We start from the raw sequence: 19,882 nt of genomic DNA, 5'->3' as shown, positions 1-19,882 counted from the left end.
CAAAAAACAAACACATGATTTTGAAAATAAGATTTTTACCTCTGCCAAAGAGAGAATTCCTTTTTAACACAAAGCTATTATCACCTTAAAAAGGCTTCATACTCATACTTGGCTAACCAAAGATACACAATGCAGAGTGGAAAGCTGACACACACATACCTACTTCACTAATAGCGCTATAAAAATTATCAGGTGCCACGTTAACCAGCTAGTAGAATAAGTATGTGTACCAGAGAAAATCTGTTCTTTCAACATGATTTGCTGTCTGACAACCACCCCAGCTAACTTAGAGTATCACATTTGTGTTTGAAATTCCCTACACCCTACAGATTCCAATAGCCTCTTTCATTTTGGTCCAGGAGCATTGTTTCACTAGTGCTGAGTTACAGGACCATCAGCAGGAGCAGATGCATGCTGACTGTCTGAGAAAGTGACAGGACCATTTGCACTTCAGGCTGTTACCAGGTCACAAGCACTGACTTCTCTTGAAGCTTCTGTTGTTCATCCAGCACAGTCAATGGCAATGTTTTAAAACATGCACAGTTTTAAAACTGCAGTTAATCTCACTATGCAAACCTGGATTTCATCTGAAATGTGTTCAAGCCCCCTTGATTTCAAGCAGATACTAGCATGCAGGTAAAAGCTTCCCTGACAGGAACAAAATCGTATCAAAGTTTGATTCTGCAAACTCAAACCATCCAGTTTATCCTGCAAATATTAATCAATCTCCAAAAATGTGAAACTCTTTCTGTAATTCAACATTTAGAAGGCATGTCAGTCCACACCGGGTTAATAATTTTTTCTTATTTGTTTTATGTGCATGTAAGAGAAAAGGAGCATATGCATACTTTGCCTAATTTTATTGTGATCTATATGTACAAATATAGTTGCTGTAATGTTGCTTACCCATTATTTGAAATAACTTAGCAGTTTCACAGTCACAGAATTGATGCATTTGTCTTACCGAAGAAAAAAGTTTATTTATTTTTAAAAAAGAGTCCAAATAAATTTGAACATTAAAAGTTTTTCTTGCGTGTCCTAGGTATCTACAGAGGTCAGTGTACTGGGCTGAGGGCATCATAGAGCCTCTGCGCAGCAAGTTCCACCATTTCACGAAGGGAGTCATCATCTTCGCTTCCTGGCTCACAGTCAACCGTCTGGGAATAAAAAAAGAAGTAAGTTAGGAAAATTAGCACCTCATATTCCTTTTCAGAATATCAGGAATGGTGATAAGGGGAAAGGAAAGAGTAGCTATGCGAATTAAAACTAAAGTTCTTTAGAGTTTTCAGTGGTGCTGTCTATTTTTAAATGGTCCACCACCATGTAGAAGAGTTCTGTGAAGACTTATGGAAGTCTTGCTACAGAACAAGAAAATTAATTTCATGTTTTGTTAGTCACTTGCTTCAAAACTACTATGTGAAATGCCTCAAGTTCCATAGACTGCATTTGATTCAAAATCAAATAAAACCACACAATGTTCAGTCCTTGCAGATTTAATTTTATCTGTGAATTCATCCCCATTGTATTAGGTTAATATTGTAAAATATGGGGATTCAGAGATACTGGTACCAGTACTCCACCTCCACACTGATGTTCCCACACGAGGTAACATTTACATTACAGTTGAACCCAAACATTATTATTTTATCATTACAACAATTTTAAAAGTATCCACAGAGAAATTATGGATGCCCCACCCAAACAATCAAGTTTCTCAACGCTCAAACTGCCTGCTCTCTCAAAAGCGAGGGGCAGCAATTACATGCTAATATTATTCACAATCCCATGGACTTTCTAAGCACTAAGACAGTAACTTCTCGATTTCTTAGACCATCTTAGCAAGCTACTGTAAGAACACTGGGTTAAGAGTTAACATGGAAAGAAAATCCACATAGCTCATCATTTAGTCAGATCCGTATTAAATAAATTTAGGTTTCATTTTCGTCTGATGTTAAATCAAATGTTTTGGTTAAGCAGTTTGCAATTTTATCCAATCTATTTTTTTTCTCTATTGCAAGAGCTCTTTTCATCAGTGCTGTATTTTTTTCTGTACTATGCCTATATTGAAATGTATCTTGCTTTATTGTTATGAAATGAAAAACCAACAGCACAGGTAGCACTGTATGTTAACCACAAAACTGTTACCTGCTATCCTCTTAATGCAGTTAGCATTCATTTGTTATGTTTCAACAGGTAAATTTTGGGCAGGAACCAACCTTTTCTTCTGCATCTGCAGAACACTTAAAATATTTTTTGCCATCACTAAGAAAAGCACCCGAGAGCTACTCCAGTGGAATATATTACTGCTACCCAGGTTTTTAATATCTTATTAATAAGTACAAAAGGATCAAGATGACCAAAATATTTATTAGCATAATTCCTATTGAACATAGTACAGATAAATAAAGTGCTTCACTGTTCATACCCGAGTGTCCAGAGAGACGTTTGCAGTCTTTCCATCTACTGTGACACACAGAACAGAGCCATCTTTTGAGCTTACACAGTCTTCTCCAAACATATCCCTAAAACAAAGGCCAATACATGTAAGACATGGACAAACAGCAAACTTGTGTGTTCTTTCCATTAATCTTAGGCTTCCAAAGGCATTTTGACAGCAGAGTATCTCCTTTCAGAAACTATTATTTAACCCACTTAGATAAATCAACAAGTGCTGATCTAAATTATTATGAGAGAGAGTGTCACATAACAATAAATATTTTACTGAAATAAGCCTCATCATAAATAAAGCGAAGGATTCCTTTGATTTTAAAAGAGATAAGAATTCTACTTAAGTAACAGAACAAACATCAGAATAAGTTTTAAAGACATGATCTCAAATGTTTTTTTATAAGCATTCATAGCATAATTAAAAAACATTTCTGGAAGAAATAGCTGGGTCCTGGATTCAAAATTTCAATGATGCTAAGGACTTTTTTTTTTTAATAGTACCTCTGCCTTCACTTAATTCCTGGCCTTCACAGAAATTTGACTAATGTCAATTTGGATAGGCTATTTTAGAATAATTCTATCTTTAAACAAGTAAACGGTCAAAAAATTATTATATTCACATGATTAACAGTGATCACTTTCATTTAGACGAATATATGTGAACTTACTGAAGCATGATCTCCATTCTCTTGCTGTACAAATCCATATCTACTTTTTTAGAAATTTTCTGCACTGCAGCTGGAAAGAAAAAGTCATCTTACTTTCACAGACATTTACTGAGAGGGAAAATTGGCTAATTGAAATAACCTAGTTCCTCTCAAGAAAAATAATCTAAAAGCTATGCAAAATACATGCATTTAGACAATTTATAAAGAAAATGTATTTAAAGAAAAGATGGAAAAGTCAAGGAGGTGCTCACATTTTACTTTTATGTTCCCTGTACTTAACACATTGTAGAATAGTAAACTTTGCAAATCTAATTCTCACTTTTTAATTCCCTTTTTTAATTGTTTACACTCATTACTTTTCATATTTCCTTTATTTAAAAGTGAAAGTAATCCATTTTAATCACTTGTACATAATCCCTCCACTTTCCCTAGCTGCAGAAAAATACAGCATCATGGAGGAGTCCAGGAGCATACAGAGAACACCAAGTAAAACTGGAGAGCTAATGTGAGTAGCAGTAATAAGCAAAGACATTCCAGGAATGTGTTCCAACATACAAAGGTTGGAATAAAAATATTGATACTTGTTTTAGACTTCATTTCAAAATCAACACTACCAACTTGTATAGATAAAGTAGAAAAGTCAAGCCAAGTCAGATACTACAATAAGAATTTTTAAAAAATTGCAAAACAAATTACTTTTTTTTCAGTCATATAAAGAAAGATAGAAAAAAATGAAGAAGCTAAAGTACCATCCAAAAATGAAATGTATATTTTTGATTTGTTTCTGTAGATCAGAACATGAGGGCATGGCTAGAAGTGCTGACGAGAAGATACATGCTAAAAATAATCACAACCAACATATGAAAATTACACTCTAAATTTGCTTAGATCAAGTGAACTGTATAACCTTTATGCAAAAATAGTGAAAGAACTGCTTTCACACTGTTGTGTGAATTTCTCAACTCAGGAGAAAGAATTTTTAACAGATTTATTGAGACAGGTGTGAGACTAAACACTTAACACCATACGAATACTTTTGTATAACACCCAATGAATATAATTTTGAATTCTGCTTGCCTGACTTCATCCAAATCTGAAGTAAATAACTCTCTAAGATGTATACTCAACTGCTACTTACTTCACAAGGAGAGCAAGGGTACACAAATGCAGAATTTAATAATCTTTGTAAGATCTTTTTAAATAATAATGTATATTGCAAGTAATGGCTTAAAAAGTGATTTAAAACCCTATATGATAATTTTTTTAAAAAGTATTTTATTTTGATAAATGGGTTATCACTGTCTTGCCCAGCTGCCAAAATTTATTCTCCATGTCATAGAAGGGATGCCAACCCAATATTCAGTACCCACTCCAGATTCTTTGCATAGTGTCATACATATTCAAAAACAAAACAGTGGAACAAAAAATATAAACTGTTATCACTGGTAATCCCAAAAAAATTCCTCTAATTCTTGAACAGCAAAGCAAAACTTGGTATCTGATGGCACTACCGTTACCCCCTGATACCACATAGTTACAGGGTCTTAGTAAGTGTAATTGTGAAATTTGTCAGACTTTTTATAGCATCACCTATCTATCTCTTTCTGTTGTATGGTCACTGGAATACTACTCATGGATGGTAACCATAACTTTTGAATAAGAAACTGAAATATTTCAATGTCTATCAGGAATTATGCAGTTTAAATAGTTTATATACAAAAAAAGAAACAGAGTAAGGTTGCATTTTCCATAGTCAGCTATACATGTAAGTTGATGTATAAAAGAAAGTTTCAACACATGAATGTGTTACAAATAAAGAAAATCAAGTTGTAATTCTGTATTTAAGTAGCAAACAATCTGAAGGAGTTTCATAATGACATGAAGGACAATAATGGAAAATTAATTACAAGGCATGACATCCCTTTAGCTTGATATCAAAAATTAAGAAGAAAACCTCAGTTAAATAAACATACACTAAACTTATTACCTTTCTGTATTTTAGGATTTGACTGAACTTCAAGTATCACTGTTGTCACGGTGTCTGCATACATATCATTAGCAGGATTTGCCACCCACTGGAAGATAACAAAAATAATAATATATATATATATATATATATATATATAACTTAAGCATATTATTTGGGCTGAATGAATAATGCAACACAAAAACAACATTCATGGCATTCTTTTATTTTTTCCCTGAATTCTAGCTTAAAATGACTCTCATACATTTATTATTTTTAACTACTTGTAGCTTGATATATTCTAGTAACCTCCCATGAAACATTCAGGCCACTGAATGTTTCTGAACACATTTATGAAATAGTTATTAATTAACACAACTAGGGGCTGTAGGGAAAGGAGAGAACACCATCTGACCTAATTTCCAATTACTATTTGCTGAATAAAAAAGGACATTGAATCTACCATTAGAATTTTGAACTACTGAAAAAAAAAAAAAAAGAAACTTGGTAAGTGAAACAACATGCATCAACACAGGGCCATAGCTCAAGGGAAACTTTACTTAAAACATTTAATCCTGCATGGCATCAATATGACACTATTCTACAGAAAAGAGAGGATTTGTTTCTTCCCCACCAGTGCCTACCTCAAGGACTACCATGCCTGGTTCTTGGATCACGGTAATATTTTTGAAAACCTTCAGGGCTGGTTTTTGTTGGATTTCTATTTCTTCTACATCACCTAAGAAGAAGCAACAAATGGTTAGCAAGAATAAAATTATACTCAGAACAGGACCAAATTTACCTGCATAAGAAAACAAGTCATTTTGAGGATGAGAGGGGCTGTCTGTTATTATCACAGCAGTTCACAATCCATTTCTAAGCCTGGAGTGCTTACTCTGTTCCTATTCTCTTTCTATTTATTTTTTTTTAATGTAATATCGGCCATTTTACTTGTTATGGATTCTTACATTTGACTGCCTTAGTACACTGACCTGAGTGCACCAACCAGCTCCTCCTCTACCCTTAAAGACTTGTTTACACAAGTGTACAGCGTGATTCAAAAGCATTTTTGTGTGAGGTATAGATGTCAATAACCGCTCTATTTTGGGGTCGAAGACAAAAAATCATTTAATAAATGTTTCATCAGAGTATTCACTTTGGGGGCTGATAGGAAACAAAAATCATCTGAAACTCTATACTGTTAAATGCTCGTGATTTTGTATTTCAGCTACAGTAGGATCTCTATAGAGGGTTAGTCATGCTCATGAACTAGATCTGGCAGAAGCTTCATAATCTAATAAAAGTTTTAAAATATAAAACAAATCGTGACACTTCAGTTACTGGCAGAGCAAAGAAATTTCCACTCAGAAGTTCCCTGGGGACTATAAGTTCTTTTAAGAATTGACCACCATAAATCACAAACATTTCTTCCCAAATACGCACCAGTAAGCTTTTGTAGCTGGTAATAAAGGAGATTGAAAGGGCCGGTATATGGAATAGCTTGTGTCTGTGTTACAGTGCTCATAGCCAAGTCTGTATAATCTGAAAGATTTTTTAGAAGAAGGTATTAAAAATAAGCTTTTTAAAACTGCTTCCTAAAAAAACTAAAGTTGTCGCTATAGTGAAATAATTCTAAATAATCACCAAAACATTTAAGAAAGAGGATTGAAAAGGACAGTTTGTAGAGTGTATCGTGAGACCGTGAGATAAATACACCATTTGCAGGAACCAGCAAAAGCTTTTTATCATATGCATTACAGGCAATGAACTAGGACAGCAGAATTGCTTTCCCCCAGCTCTTTTGACCTTACTACTCCATTTAATTACTCTTCTGTTTTGAGAATAAATCAATTTATACAGCAACATACAGCATAGGAGAAATATGCAGTACTTTCACAGTATCCTGGTTTTTATGCTAAGAATTAATGACATTTTAGAAACGAGCAGGACAACTGACCAAGGTGCACTTCTGCTCTTACTGGTACCTATGATACGCATTCAAACATAGGAAGAAGTGTTAAGTAAGTAGGAGAAAACAATTTTGCTGCTCCACTTTCAGAGAAAGGACAGAAGAGATCTTAAACTTCAGAGGACAATGAATTGAATGCCTTCTCACTTCAACAGTTTAGTACCTTAGGCAAAACTAAGCTGAAGTAGAACTAAGGTGTCCACTAATTACTTATCCAACACAAAAATAATAGGAAAAATAAACAGTGCTGTATGTGTTTTAATGACAGAAGAAGGATACAGTTAGTTTCAATTGCCCACTAAGCACATCGCTCTCTTTACTTACTGGAGAGGTCACATGGAGAAAGGATATGATAGTTAAAATTTCTTTTAACTAGGATTCCAGAAATTCTCTGTCCTTGTTCTGGCTTCTTGTCTGCTAAAGAGCCCATCACCTGGAAAGAAAACATGCATGTAGTGCAACAAGGCAACCTGAAGTTTTCATAGCTTCAAGTTAACCGCGGAGATGAAATGTAGGTTCCTCAGAAAAAAACAAGCATGGTATAGAATTACTCTGAAAATAAAGGAAGGTCAGCATAAACATGGACAACAAACATTCTGGGATGTAACACAATAAAATGTTGGTCACATAACTAACTCCCAGAAATAGCCAGGTGTACTAATTTTCAGTAACGCTTCCTAGTTTTCACACAAACTGAGTGTTGAGCACTTTTACCCAGTGAGAAGAAATGCCATTCTAATCTTTACATAAGTCTAGGAAAAACCTGGAATTTTTTCACCCTGAGGTAGTTGAACACCAGAGCAGGCTGCCCAGAAAGGCTATGTAGACATTGGAGACCTTTAAAATGGGACTGTGCAGGGCTCTAAGCCACCTGCTGTAGTTGGTCCTGCTTTGACAAGAAAGTTGGACTCCCTCAGGAGGACTGAAAAGGCTCAAATCAAAGTTTATGAATACAGATCTCACCATCAGAAAAGAGGAATTGCACTGTACAGAATTTTTTATCACAGAACCCCGGGGAAGAGCCAATTTCTTTTCAGCACAGCGCACCAGCCAGCGTGGTAGCTACCTGTGCACGGCAGCGCATTGCACCCTGCTCCAAAGATGTCATTAGTAAACAATTAACACCTTGACCCTTCATCTTAGGGTTGTGCTGGAGTTCAGATCTGTAATAACAAGTCCCCGTTATCTACAAGTAACTCCACTGCACAAAGCAGTCACGCACTATGTTCCAGTTCTACTTCTAGGCTAATAAGCACTTGATAAATTAAACTGTGACATTTTGCCTGTCGGTAACACCAGTGCCATTTTTGGCACTGATTCTATAAGGAGTTAAGATTAGGTCCTTATTAAATACCAGTTAATCCTTTTCAATCACTTTTCCTTCCAACTTATGTATCATGAGGAAACTGATGTTAAATTCAGTTGAGTCTAATAGAAGTTGGCTATTAGGGACTAGTCATCAAAAAAGGGTCGTCTTTGAAGGATCTAAACTAGATTCTGATTAGAAGCAGAATGTAGTTCAATTCATATAGATTTCTCTACAATTTCTTGTACATATATGAGCTTCTACTTATTTCAGTATTTAGATTTTGTTGTTATATTTAAAGGTTGTATTACAAAATATTGTCATAGTAGTTTAAATGCATTACATTTATTGCTACTAAGAACACATGCATATAAACTTGTAAAATATTGTCTTTTAGCTGCTTTAAAAAAAAAATCATTTTACAAAATACACCGCACAGTCATGGCTACAAACTTTCTTCTGCCAGACAATCCTTTTTACAAGGATTTTATTTTACAGGCTGTCTCACTGATTAAAGTATCTAGAGACAGCATTTCTAAATGTCTGATTACAGTCAAGTATGTAATTATTTAATTCAGCCAAAGCAATTATTCTCTTCTAGTACGTATAGATGGAATGGGTGTTTGACAGCGTCTTCCTGAAATGTAAATGAAATCTATTACATTATTTATGCACAGAATTCAGCGCTCTAACATGACTGGAATTGATGTTCTTTGTTGGGAGAAAATTGAGGACTGCTGTTTTGGATCATACAGCAAATGGATTGGGATGATGGGACTGAAAGCACTAGCAGATTTGTCGATAGCAGCATAGATTTAGGTTAGCAAAAATGAAAAAAAAACCAACCCTCTCCCCACAAAACTAAGACAAAAACCAGCCAATAACATTCACACAATGAGTTCCTGTAAAACACGTGCAATACAAAAGCAATTTAAATTAGGGTCTTGAAAGAATTTTAAGAATTTTAAAGAATTTAGTTTTTAATCCAGAGAAAAACACTGTTGTATAGCTAAGAAAATACTAATTTTATACCTTGGCAAGTTTTTCTCCTCTGAAGTTTAATGTCACAGCTTCGGTGTTCCTAGGATTATGAACTTCTATATGAACTTCATCATTATCCTCATATTCCCGTATCAATGCTGCTTTCAACCTGGCCATTTCATTCTGCTCACCATGAACTAAAATCTGTAAGAAAGACAATTTTCCTTTTAACATAAGGTATTTGCCCAACCAGACATGTTTAGCAAGCAAATTATCTAAAACTGCCATCCTGTACTTAATCTTTGTGAAAATGTGCATTTCATGATGCCATAATATATGTAGAATAATTGAACTGATGTTTCACACAGTTCTATGCTTGTGTTTGAATTCTGTACATTATTCAAAGGCACAATACCTCGACACTATATGTAGAAAAATACAAGCAAGTAAGTAGAATGCATTATATAGATTTCATTTAATTTTTGTACATGAACACACTGTTATGTTATGAAAGAAAGCATTAACTTCAGTTCAACCATGAAAGTTAGCCTTATGTTTTTGTGTTCACATGTAGATAAATATATACATATACAAATAAATGTACAATTCCCAGATATTCCTACATACAGACAGTCAAGAGCATGTTCATCTTTACTTCACTAAGGTAACACAGTGAAAAAAGGCAAAGTCTTCACCTTTTATTACTCAAAGGATAGGGATGCTGGCTACTGCTAGACACCAATCGTGGCCTTAATGACTCAAGGCTGTGAACTGGTTTGATGAATCCCACTCTGGAGAAATGGGCAGCATGTATACTAACCACATGTGGAGGTTTCAGGGCCCGGATAAACTCACTAGTTTGTTGATAATCTGTGTGAGCAGAGAAAGAAATGTAATCCACAGACATCTTCAGGGGGAGTTTTTGCCCTGACATAGTTGTGATCTCTTCGGGTTCAGACATGATGTGCTAGAAAAAAAAAGAGCACTTCTTTAAATAAAAAATTAAAAGCCTCCTGCAGACACTACAAAATCTAAAGCTTTACATTTCAAGCATCAACGAAATAATATCGACAGACAAGTTAAATCTGAAGAAGTGAAAAAAAATCCTCAAAATGTCACAAAACAAACAGTCAAAAATTAAAAAAAAAAACATGCACAAAACACAAATTTCATCTTTTACATGCCCAGCAGATCTGGCAGTTCATTCTTCCTCCACATACATCTCTCTAAAATGTACATGGAAATTATAACAACTGTCTGATTTCTCTCTCTAAAGGCAAAGCTAAACATTCCGGTTGCCCTTAGCTGCTAGAATTGGGAAGAAGGATTTCCTTCTCTACAAGCAGACAGTGGCACAACATGCACAAGGCGTGATCTGCTAGATTTAATGCTGACTCCTCTAGCACTGGGGCTAGGGCTCCCCCTCTCAAAGATCTAAGCATGGAGAAAAGTATCAGTCCTTCTCTCTCATGACAAGTTAACTGCTCCTAGAACAGCTCATTCTCTGTAACATCACTGGAAATGACCATATGCAAATTTTCGGTATATTTCATTAGTAAAGTGCAGTTAACAGCAATCTTCTCCCTAAATCCAAATAAACACGCCTCCTGTTGGCCAATTCTTTTTAAATGCAACATGCATGCTAGTTTGTATTACGAATTTGTGGTGCGCTAACAACTCACCTTAGCAAGTGTTCCTTCAACACAGTACCCGGCTATAATCACTCCATTCCTCTTATCTGTGCACCAGCTCTCAAACAGCTCTCTGGATAAGCCACTCTGCATCATACCTGGGGAAGCCATCACCACACTCGGGCCGATATCATCAAAATGATCCATACTCTAAGTGGAAAACAGCAGCAGTTACCATAATCCTTCAACAACACAGAAGTAGAGCCCAACATTCACAGATTACACAGCATCCTCATAAAAAAGGGTTTTCATAGGAAAATTCCTCCTCCTAATGCCCATAAGGGGCAAATTATAAGCATACAGATCGATACTGGAAGAAAAGCTGGGATGTAAGCTCCCCTCATCCAGCCCTCTAAACAGTGGGAGAGCAGAAAATTCAGATATAAACCTGTAACTATTAATCTATTAGGATACTACACATGCAAACTATTCAGCAAATATGAACTCTTCCATCATTCTTCCTCTATTATAAGACAACCTTACCTTCAGGTTACTAATATGCTTGAAAACAAAGGGATTGTTGATGTTGATTTGCTTGCGGATTTTGTCATTCATGGCATTGACATATGTCTGATAAACTGCCATGCACTTCTTGGCCAAAGAGGAGGCATAGTAAATAGGGATATCGTGGAGTTCTGGGTGATTTTGCCAGTATTCATCTGAAAAAAACAACGAACAAACCTACACATCAAACAGCTCACAAACACAGCATTAGCCCCAAAATGCATACTTCTCAGCGGTGCTTATACTTTTTGTAAAGCAGATTTAGCAATGTTTTTATCATTTTTATTATAGAAAATCACAATCACGGTCTGTTTTTTTTCACCTGGCCTACTGGAGAAGAAAAAGCAATCATCAACTACAAATGTAGGTAACTCTAATACAAACAAATGGACAAGAAAGAGATGAACTTCAAATATTTTTGGCCAACCCCAGTCAATCACCAGTTTCAGCCACAAGGTATAAGAATATGTGATACTACACAGCACTAAATTTACTTTCACAACAAAGTAAGTTCTACCACACCACTGCAAGAAAGCTTAAATGTCTCTGACAAATATAAGTTATATATCTGACAGCCAGAGACATCTGCACATAGATGGACTTGTGGGAATTCACTATATCAAAGTTCTGTAAAACAAATCCACGGACTTCAAGGAGTGAAGGGATTACCCAGTTACACGCCTGGCTTCCTGTATTATCACCAACAGTTACATTTTACAAGCTTAACTGAAACAAAAACAGGAAAAAAAATCCTCCACTTATTTTTAATTTATTTTTATCATGATGACAGTAGTGATGACCTTTACTAAACATGAAGAAGAGATCTGAATGCAGATACGCAAACATAACTCATTTTCTCACTTGGGTACAGCTCTGCTAATATAAAACATATTTATATTGCAAAACTGCAGAACAATCACCCAAAAGAGTAGTATGCTCTTTTGGCTGTATTTGTACATTAAATGATACAGCTTTAACTTAACAGCTTTGGTCTGCAGACCAAGTTTTCAGAGTATGTCAGAGCAGCTCTCTGCCATGAATATCTTAATAAGCTCAAACGTAAAAGAGAAACAATGGCCAATAGCAGGATTTACTCTACTATCAAGAGACTGCACTCATCATCATACATTTCTGTATCATAAGTATCATTTCTGTATCATTTACATGTACAGAAATGTATCATTTCTGTATCTTATTTTTTTGCCAGACACATATGGAAGGAATACAAACACAGAAGCCTGTGGGTTCAGTTGTGTAGGCATGTGAGATGCAATTTTATTTTCTACCTAATTAAGCATCCAATTGCGTGTCTAGCTTTAGTAGATGTACTTCCAAGCTTTCCTTTAGAATGGCACTTTAATATCTACACACAGCAAGGAAAGACCAACAAATTCCAAACTAATGGCTACATGAGGTTTCAAATGTTCAGCTTTTACCTCTTTTCTTAAAAAAAAAAAATAAAAAATTATCTTGATTGTTAAGAATAATCCTACTATACAACATTGACTACTACGCTATGCCTAGATCCAAATTTCTTATTAACATTTGAATAAACCAATAACACATTTTGAAAACAAATACCAGCTTTTCACATTGATCTAAACTTAAATGGAAAGTAAGAAAAAAAATCAAGTATTGTAGGTAACATTTTAGATTTAACACCTCTAAAAATAAGCATTTTAAGTTTGAGGTAGTTATCTTTTGATTCTGACAGCAATTGCACAAGAAAAAAGTCCAGTTAAAGATCACAGTACAAATTGTGCTAAAAGAAAGCACAGAAGCCTGGAAATACTTTAAAAGTTGTTGTATCTGAAGTGCCTTACAACAACTATTTCTATCTTTTATGTGAAGTAGCTTATTATGACCACGTATAATTTTTCCCCTCCATTTTGCTCTTCTTAACAAACCCTAATTTGCTTTCCCATTGTGGTTAACACTTTAGAAATGCTAGAAGTGCCTGTGGTTATGGTCTTCTCAGCTTTTCCTAGAAAGATTTCACGTAGGTTTGTGAATTAAAGGGCAAAAATAGTAAAATTTTGGAAGAAAGCATACCTCTTTTTAGCAAAGCTTTTGAAATAGAACAGTCATGTTTTGATTACTAACTTTGCAATCTAAGGTAATATTTTGCATTTGCTGAAATCCCAGTTCAACAGGATTTGAAGGTTGAGCACGTATTACTGTGGAATTACCTGTTCCTTTCTAGGTCTCCTTTCTACCTCACGCAGCCAAGCTGCCTGTCCTATAAACACATTTTGAAAAGGCTTCTTGGGTGGTTGATTTTTATTTTTAATTTTACATTTGAACAAACAATATTACGTATTCTCAAGTAGTTAGCATACTGAAAAATTGCTGAGATGATGTTTAAAAAATTCATATACTGGAAAGACTGCACGTGAAAACATTCTCTGTTTTTATTTGCCTTTTATTAAGAGAAATTGGAAAGATACATACCTAAAATTAAAAGTAGTTCTTGAGCTCGACCCAAGGCAAACACAGGAATAAGACCTCTACCTCCTCTGTTTACAATGTCATGAACAGTATTGCAGAATCGTGCCTCTCGCTCTTCCCTTTTCTCATGAATATGAGTACCATAGGTGGACTCCTACATACAGAAAAACCCGGTATTAAAAGCACTGACACAGACTAATTTCTGATCTTCTCTAAATCCAATAAAATTCAGAAAAACACTGGTGTTACCGTGCAGAAACAGATCTTTCATTTTACCGTTAAGGACTTCCATTTTTGTGTCATTACATCGCATGCACTAAGTTTTCAGCTTTATAGTATGTTGGGGCAGAATGGGGAGGGGAAAGAAGGGAAAAATCAACCACCTCCCAACTCCAAATTCCCATAACCACCTCCTCCACCAAGATAAATAACCTTCCCCCCAAGCTCCTACCAGCAATTTGGAAAGAGATCCTTTAAAAAAATAAAAATAATAAAAGGTAGAACTACAAATTTTGATGCTCCTTTTAAGAGGTTTCAATTTTACCACATTTTCCCAACTGAAAATGCTGCCACTTCTTTGATGAACAGGTTATTACATTAACATGGCTCACTAGTGATACATGTTTAGAAACACCTAATCTAAAATACGGGAATTACATAAAATACAAGACTCTGATGTGATTTAAAATATAATAATTATCAGTTACAGAAAACAGTCAGATGGGACAAAACAAATGGAATATTTTCAGCATTACTCTAGAAAATCCCACTGGTCATTTTGAAATAAAACATTTATGTTAGGATTTATTAAAGAAAAAGATCAGCCTACATTGAAGTTTGTACCACATATCTAGGAAACACAAGCTGAAACTTGGTAAACTGCTTGAAAAGACACGTCTAGAGGCTTATGAAACATTATCAGAATAATTATAAAATGAAAATTAGATGTTAAGACTTTTTAATACAGTAAAAAAAAAAGAAAGAGTGTTTTGAACACCCAAGTGTTTGGATATTGAACACCAGTCACATACTACCATTAAACCTCCACTGTCTTTCTCGTGCTGTTTCAGTTCTAATTTACTGATACCCCTGTACATACGTAATTACTAATATAAAGAAATAATTTTGTAACACTTACAATGATAAGAATATCAGGCTTAATATTGGGAATCTCAGCTGCCATCAGATGTCTGTCTTCCTGTCTTGAGAAATCACCTGTATACAAAAGCTGTGAGACACAAAGAGAAGCAGTTACATATAAAAAATAAAAATAAAAACATATATTTTAGCTACAATAAATACAGGTATTTCAGGCAGTACCTTAATTACAACAAAACTAGGTTAAAAAAAAAATATATACATACTAATTTGGTACATAAAGGTACCATTTTCACCATTTTTCATATATGCACTTGCCATTTAAAGTACAAACCGACATGAAAAACTACACTAGGTACTACCTGAAAAAACAAAGTAGATAAATTGGCATTTGCACATCAGAATGCAAATACAATGAATAACCACTATTTTTTTTTATTTCTTTCTAAAAAATTATGATGCTTACAAAAAGCCTGTAGTCAAACAGATTTTTCAAACAGAGTGATCATGTTCTCTGTTATACCAAGAAGTTTTAAAAATTTATTAAGTCTGGAATTCTCAAGCATTATAAACCACAGACAAAGTCCTGCTAGAGCGCAAGCCTTGGGGCCTCTCTTCACTCTTCAAGGCTTTTCTTTGGTGGTGATTATCCTACTGAACTCCAATTTATGAGATTAGTTTTGCATACCTGGCATTGACACAGAGCTGCCTGTGATTATAGGATAATTTATTTAATCTCTCTCTGTCTACAAGTAACAGGTACTTTCTTAGGTACTTTAGCATTAGAGTGTTTTGAGAAAAATGTAACTTGCAATCTTTGATGAAGGCCATTTACGTACCCAGATGGGCAGACACGGTAAATCAGAATTAGAAAAACAGCCACCAGTTTATAGCTTTTACTAAAAGGCAGCTTCAGTAAGACTGCCTCAGCTATCAGCAGACCAGCAAGGAAAACCACACATTTACTGATTCCGAGTCTGAGACATAACTCACTCCTGTAAAACCCAAAGTTATTACCTGGTTCAATACACAAATGTCACTTGCTCCTTTTAATCAATAAGAAAAGACATGCTCCAAGTCAAGGCTTCCCACCTGCATGCCCAAGCCTGCATGACAGCTCCAACCATAGCAGCGAGGCTTGGTGGACAATAATAATTAATGATTACATAAGAATTCAGGCCTAATTTCAACTGTGTAGCAAAAAAAAAAAAAAAATACCTTCACACCAGCTATTTCAATCATAAACATGGCTGCTCCCAGAACGTGGCCTGCGTGGTAGCACCAGAATTTGATTCCTGCCACTTCTTTCACTTCATGGAAGTTGATCGTTTCAATCTTGTCCATGCTTTCTTCAAGGTCTGTTTCTGTATACAGCATGTCATCCGCTGATATATTACTGGAAAAACGAAATGGCTAAATATCAGCTAGTTTTACCAGCTTAGATTATACAGCAGTTGAAAAAAAACGTTCCTGGATTTTTCACCATTAAGAATAAGACTCCCGTTCAGAAATGTCATGCTTCCATGGCATTAGAGACATTTCTAAATTACAAATTAAGTCCAGGAACTCTAATATAGTTCACCTCAGTAGAGTTAACATGTCTCTTTAAAGGCCATGTTATAACAGTCTTTGCAGTTTAGGATCTGCTCTGCATATACCAGTCCTCAAAAACCAAAGCAACCCCAACCACTTTTCCCATTTGCATAGAATACACAAGCTACAAAAAGATTGTTTATCAGACTTCTGACCCAAATCTGCTGAGTGGAAATAAGCTTAGGACCACTGCATTCACATAGTAAAGATGTGCTTGAGACATGTTAACGGACAAGGGGGGAGAAAAAAAGTTAAAAAAAAGAAAAAAAGAAAAAAACAACACCATGCAAATAGCAGCACTCTTTGTACCTTTTTGCCTAGGTCTAATACTTAATTTGACCTTGTCCTGAAGAGTGAGTTATATCTTTAGGGGCTTAAAATTCACTACTTCTGCAAAGCTTAAGAAAAAAAATACTGTCATTAAATAAGATCAAATAAGAGCAATTAAATAAGAGAGAGAGAATGGGTAAAGAAAAACAGATGGAAGTGAAGGAAAGAGACACTAATAGATTCAAGGTCCAAATAAGGCAAATGAAAAGAATAAGAGGAAACAAGGTAAAATTTTATTTTGATTGATAGGAAATTATTTTAGAGACACAGTATCCCTGAGGCAGTAAAATGATTCATTATTTCTAATCTTGCTCCTAGTGGCAATACCCAGGTTCACCCAGCCACGTTCAGCAGCTTCACCTTAAGTTTCCCATTGGGTATACAGGGGAAATAAATCAGCAGTTAAAGAGAAAACCAACAGGACAGCTCACCTGACTTTGACATAGTCTGAAAGAAGCCATCTGTAAATAGCTTTTGTGGCATGAGTCATAAATGTCCTTCCTTTAAAACTTGTTTTCTGCAAAAACCATGGTAAAGCTCCACAGTGATCTAAATGGAAACTTAAAATAGACACATGAATCCCATTAATATGTTACCAGTACACAACGCTACCATATAATTCACTACTTTACCATATTGACATAACATCATGAAAATTGTCAACCTCATTGTTAACTATGCTGGTCTATATCCTGTACATCAGAAACTGGAAAAACAACTGAGAAAAGGTAAGAGTAACACAGGAAATTTGCCATTAACTGTGAAGATTTTGCCCATACAATTTTAGAACTGACTTTTTTTTTTTTTTTTTACACAGAAATTTAGACAGAAATTTAGAGGGGGAAAAAGTAATTAAAACATGAACTTTAAATAAATTTATTTGGTCACACTTCTAATTTGACATATTCTAAGGAATTACTTTTGAGATACAGGCAAAACAAACATTTAAAAGTTTGCATAAGTATCTAAGAACCTTTTTCATACAGAGCCAATAAAACAAAACAAAACACAACAACAACAACCAATAATTTTCACAAGTCTTTTAGTAGCAAATTCATTCTAGAAGCTGTCACAATGGTCAAAAGTGACTGAACATCCTTTATTTAAAAAAAGTTAGAAACTAAAATTTTGCCTTGCCACTACCATCTATGTAACACCTAATTTCAGCCTCTTGGCCTACAAGTGTGAGTGTGGCTGAGACCATGACCTCAGTGTATTTGTTCTTCTAGGTGCAACTTACTGACTAATTAGGAGGAGATCAATCTCAGCAGGGTCTATCAAATCTATGTAAGGAAGAGCATCCATTCCTTCCAGTCCAGGGTGGATGCCACAATCAAGCTGAAAAAAAAAGAAAAAAAAAAAGTTAAAGCTGACTGAAAATGGAAGGGATCTCTGGAGGTCACCTGGTCCAACCCGCCCCCTCTAACAAAACACATTAAAAAACCCTCTTCCATTCTGACCTAAAATATAGTTACAAGCAATTAGTAATCTTTAGCATTACTCAGAAAAATGTTTTTTTCCTCAACCACTGCTTTTAGTATAGGATACTACATCTAGGGTGTCTCTCTGAATGATTTATCTCCACAGGTAATCACCTTTTAAAAGACTCCATTCTTTGTATATAATTTTGTACCTATGCAAGCTTTCATCCACCCTTCAGCACTACCTGAATATACAGAACTGGTATCTGCAAGATATTTTAGTTAAGTGTCTGAGAAGACACCTGAAAAGGGGGAAAAGACCGTGTATGTGTTTACACATGGCTGCTTACACACACCTGCAGCCTTAGGTTCCAGTGAAACCTAACACATACAGGTTTCAGAATCCATACTTCAGACACACACATTCTGTTGGGGATATGGATTTATTTTACAGGACAAACCTTGTAGTGCCTACTATCATAAATGCTATATTGTTCCAGAAAGCTACAAAACCTGCCTCTTCGGGCTGACTTCAGGGAGGAACTGGATTTAACCTGTAACATCTTTTCATGACCTAAAGAGTGTGACAAATCCATTCATGAAGTGATTACCATTATTTTTCTTCCTTTAAACTCCAGAATAATGCATGATCTTCCTACTTCTTGGCCAGCACCTCTGCAAAAGGACATCAGTGTTACCGAGACTCAAACAATACACAGCCTATACAGGTGCCTTTTGGGGGATCACTCCCACACTGTGCTGAAATAAGGACTGCAGAGTACGATTAAGCTCAGACACTTAGTATCTCAGCAGTTACACTTATCTCAGAGGAAATTATAGAGTATTTAATACTGCAGGAAGAAAAATATCCCTAGTTTGGGGAAATGATTTTGGCCTCCTTGTGTTTACTGCACAGCTGTCTGTCACAACGCTGAGATGTGTAACACATGGAAAGCTGCTCTAAGAACAAACCACTGGGGACAAATTAGTCTTGGGACAGTCCCGGGGAACACCTTGTATTGGCATCTTTAGCAGAGGAAAAAATATTTATATATATAACGAGTTAAAGCCCACAGAAGGGCTCGCTGTTGAAGCGTAAAGGGTAGAGGGATGAGTTGCTTCCAAGCTGCAGGAGGAAGGGATGCAACCGTCCTAGCGTGAGCCAGGTGATATAGGAGGGCCTCCAGGCTCGCTGCCTGTCAGAAAGCGACCAAAACCCGAGAGGGAAACCCCAAAAAGCCCCTTTAGGGCCGGATCCCCCCCGCCTCCCCTCAGGCTGCCTGGAGCCCGACCCGCCGGCGGCGGGGCTCGGCGGGGCTCAGCCCGGCCCGGCCCGGCCCGGTCCGGCCCCAGGGCTCTCACAGGGGCCGGATGAGCAGCTGGTCGCTCTCCTCCGCCGGGATCAGGGCCTCGGCTTTCCGCTTCGCCGCCATGGCCGCTCACTCCTCCTCTTCCTCCT

General features: G+C 36.0%; 1 protein-coding gene across 2 annotated transcripts; it reads right to left on the bottom strand.

The window, feature by feature from the left end:
* Positions 1–946: 946 nt before the first annotated feature.
* Positions 947–19,872, bottom strand: CPSF3 (cleavage and polyadenylation specific factor 3). 2 transcript variants are annotated; one of them, XM_032185486.1, is made up of 18 exons: positions 19,786–19,872; positions 19,035–19,098; positions 18,243–18,340; positions 17,434–17,562; positions 16,298–16,475; positions 15,120–15,209; positions 13,985–14,135; positions 11,513–11,688; positions 11,021–11,179; positions 10,159–10,305; positions 9,390–9,542; positions 7,376–7,484; positions 6,526–6,624; positions 5,727–5,821; positions 5,104–5,191; positions 3,117–3,186; positions 2,426–2,522; positions 947–1,157 (listed from the first exon to the last, which is right to left on the bottom strand). In XM_032185486.1, exons 1-18 carry the CDS (start codon positions 19,854–19,856, stop codon positions 1,056–1,058), a joined length of 2,076 nt encoding a protein of 691 aa, XP_032041377.1. In that variant the 5' UTR covers positions 19,857–19,872; the 3' UTR covers positions 947–1,055. The 2 variants fall into 2 exon arrangements, with proteins under 2 accessions (XP_032041377.1, XP_032041378.1); XM_032185487.1 differs by lacking the exons at positions 18,243–18,340; positions 19,035–19,098; positions 19,786–19,872 and having other exon boundaries at positions 16,298–16,347; positions 17,434–17,485.
* Between the last annotated feature and the right edge of the window lie 10 nt (positions 19,873–19,882).

The sequence above is a fragment of the Aythya fuligula genome, chromosome 3 (genome assembly GCF_009819795.1).
Source record: "Aythya fuligula isolate bAytFul2 chromosome 3, bAytFul2.pri, whole genome shotgun sequence".
NCBI classification, from domain to species: Eukaryota; Metazoa; Chordata; class Aves; order Anseriformes; family Anatidae; genus Aythya; species Aythya fuligula.
The sequence above is the reverse complement of the archived record's forward strand: the minus strand, read 5'-3'. Positions and strand labels throughout refer to the sequence as shown.

Excerpts from the sequence above, each read along its gene's own strand:
- CPSF3 (XM_032185486.1), bottom strand. The coding sequence starts at position 19,856 with ATGGCGGCGAAGCGGAAAGCCGAGGCCCTGATCCCGGCGGAGGAGAGC. Across the intron at positions 18,341-19,034 it reads TTAAAGGAAGAAAAATAATG|CTTGATTGTGGCATCCACCC; the intron begins GTAATCACTTCA and ends TTTTTTTTTCAG. Across the intron at positions 10,306-11,020 it reads TTGAAGGAACACTTGCTAAG|CACATCATGTCTGAACCCGA; the intron begins GTGAGTTGTTAG and ends TTTTTTTTCTAG.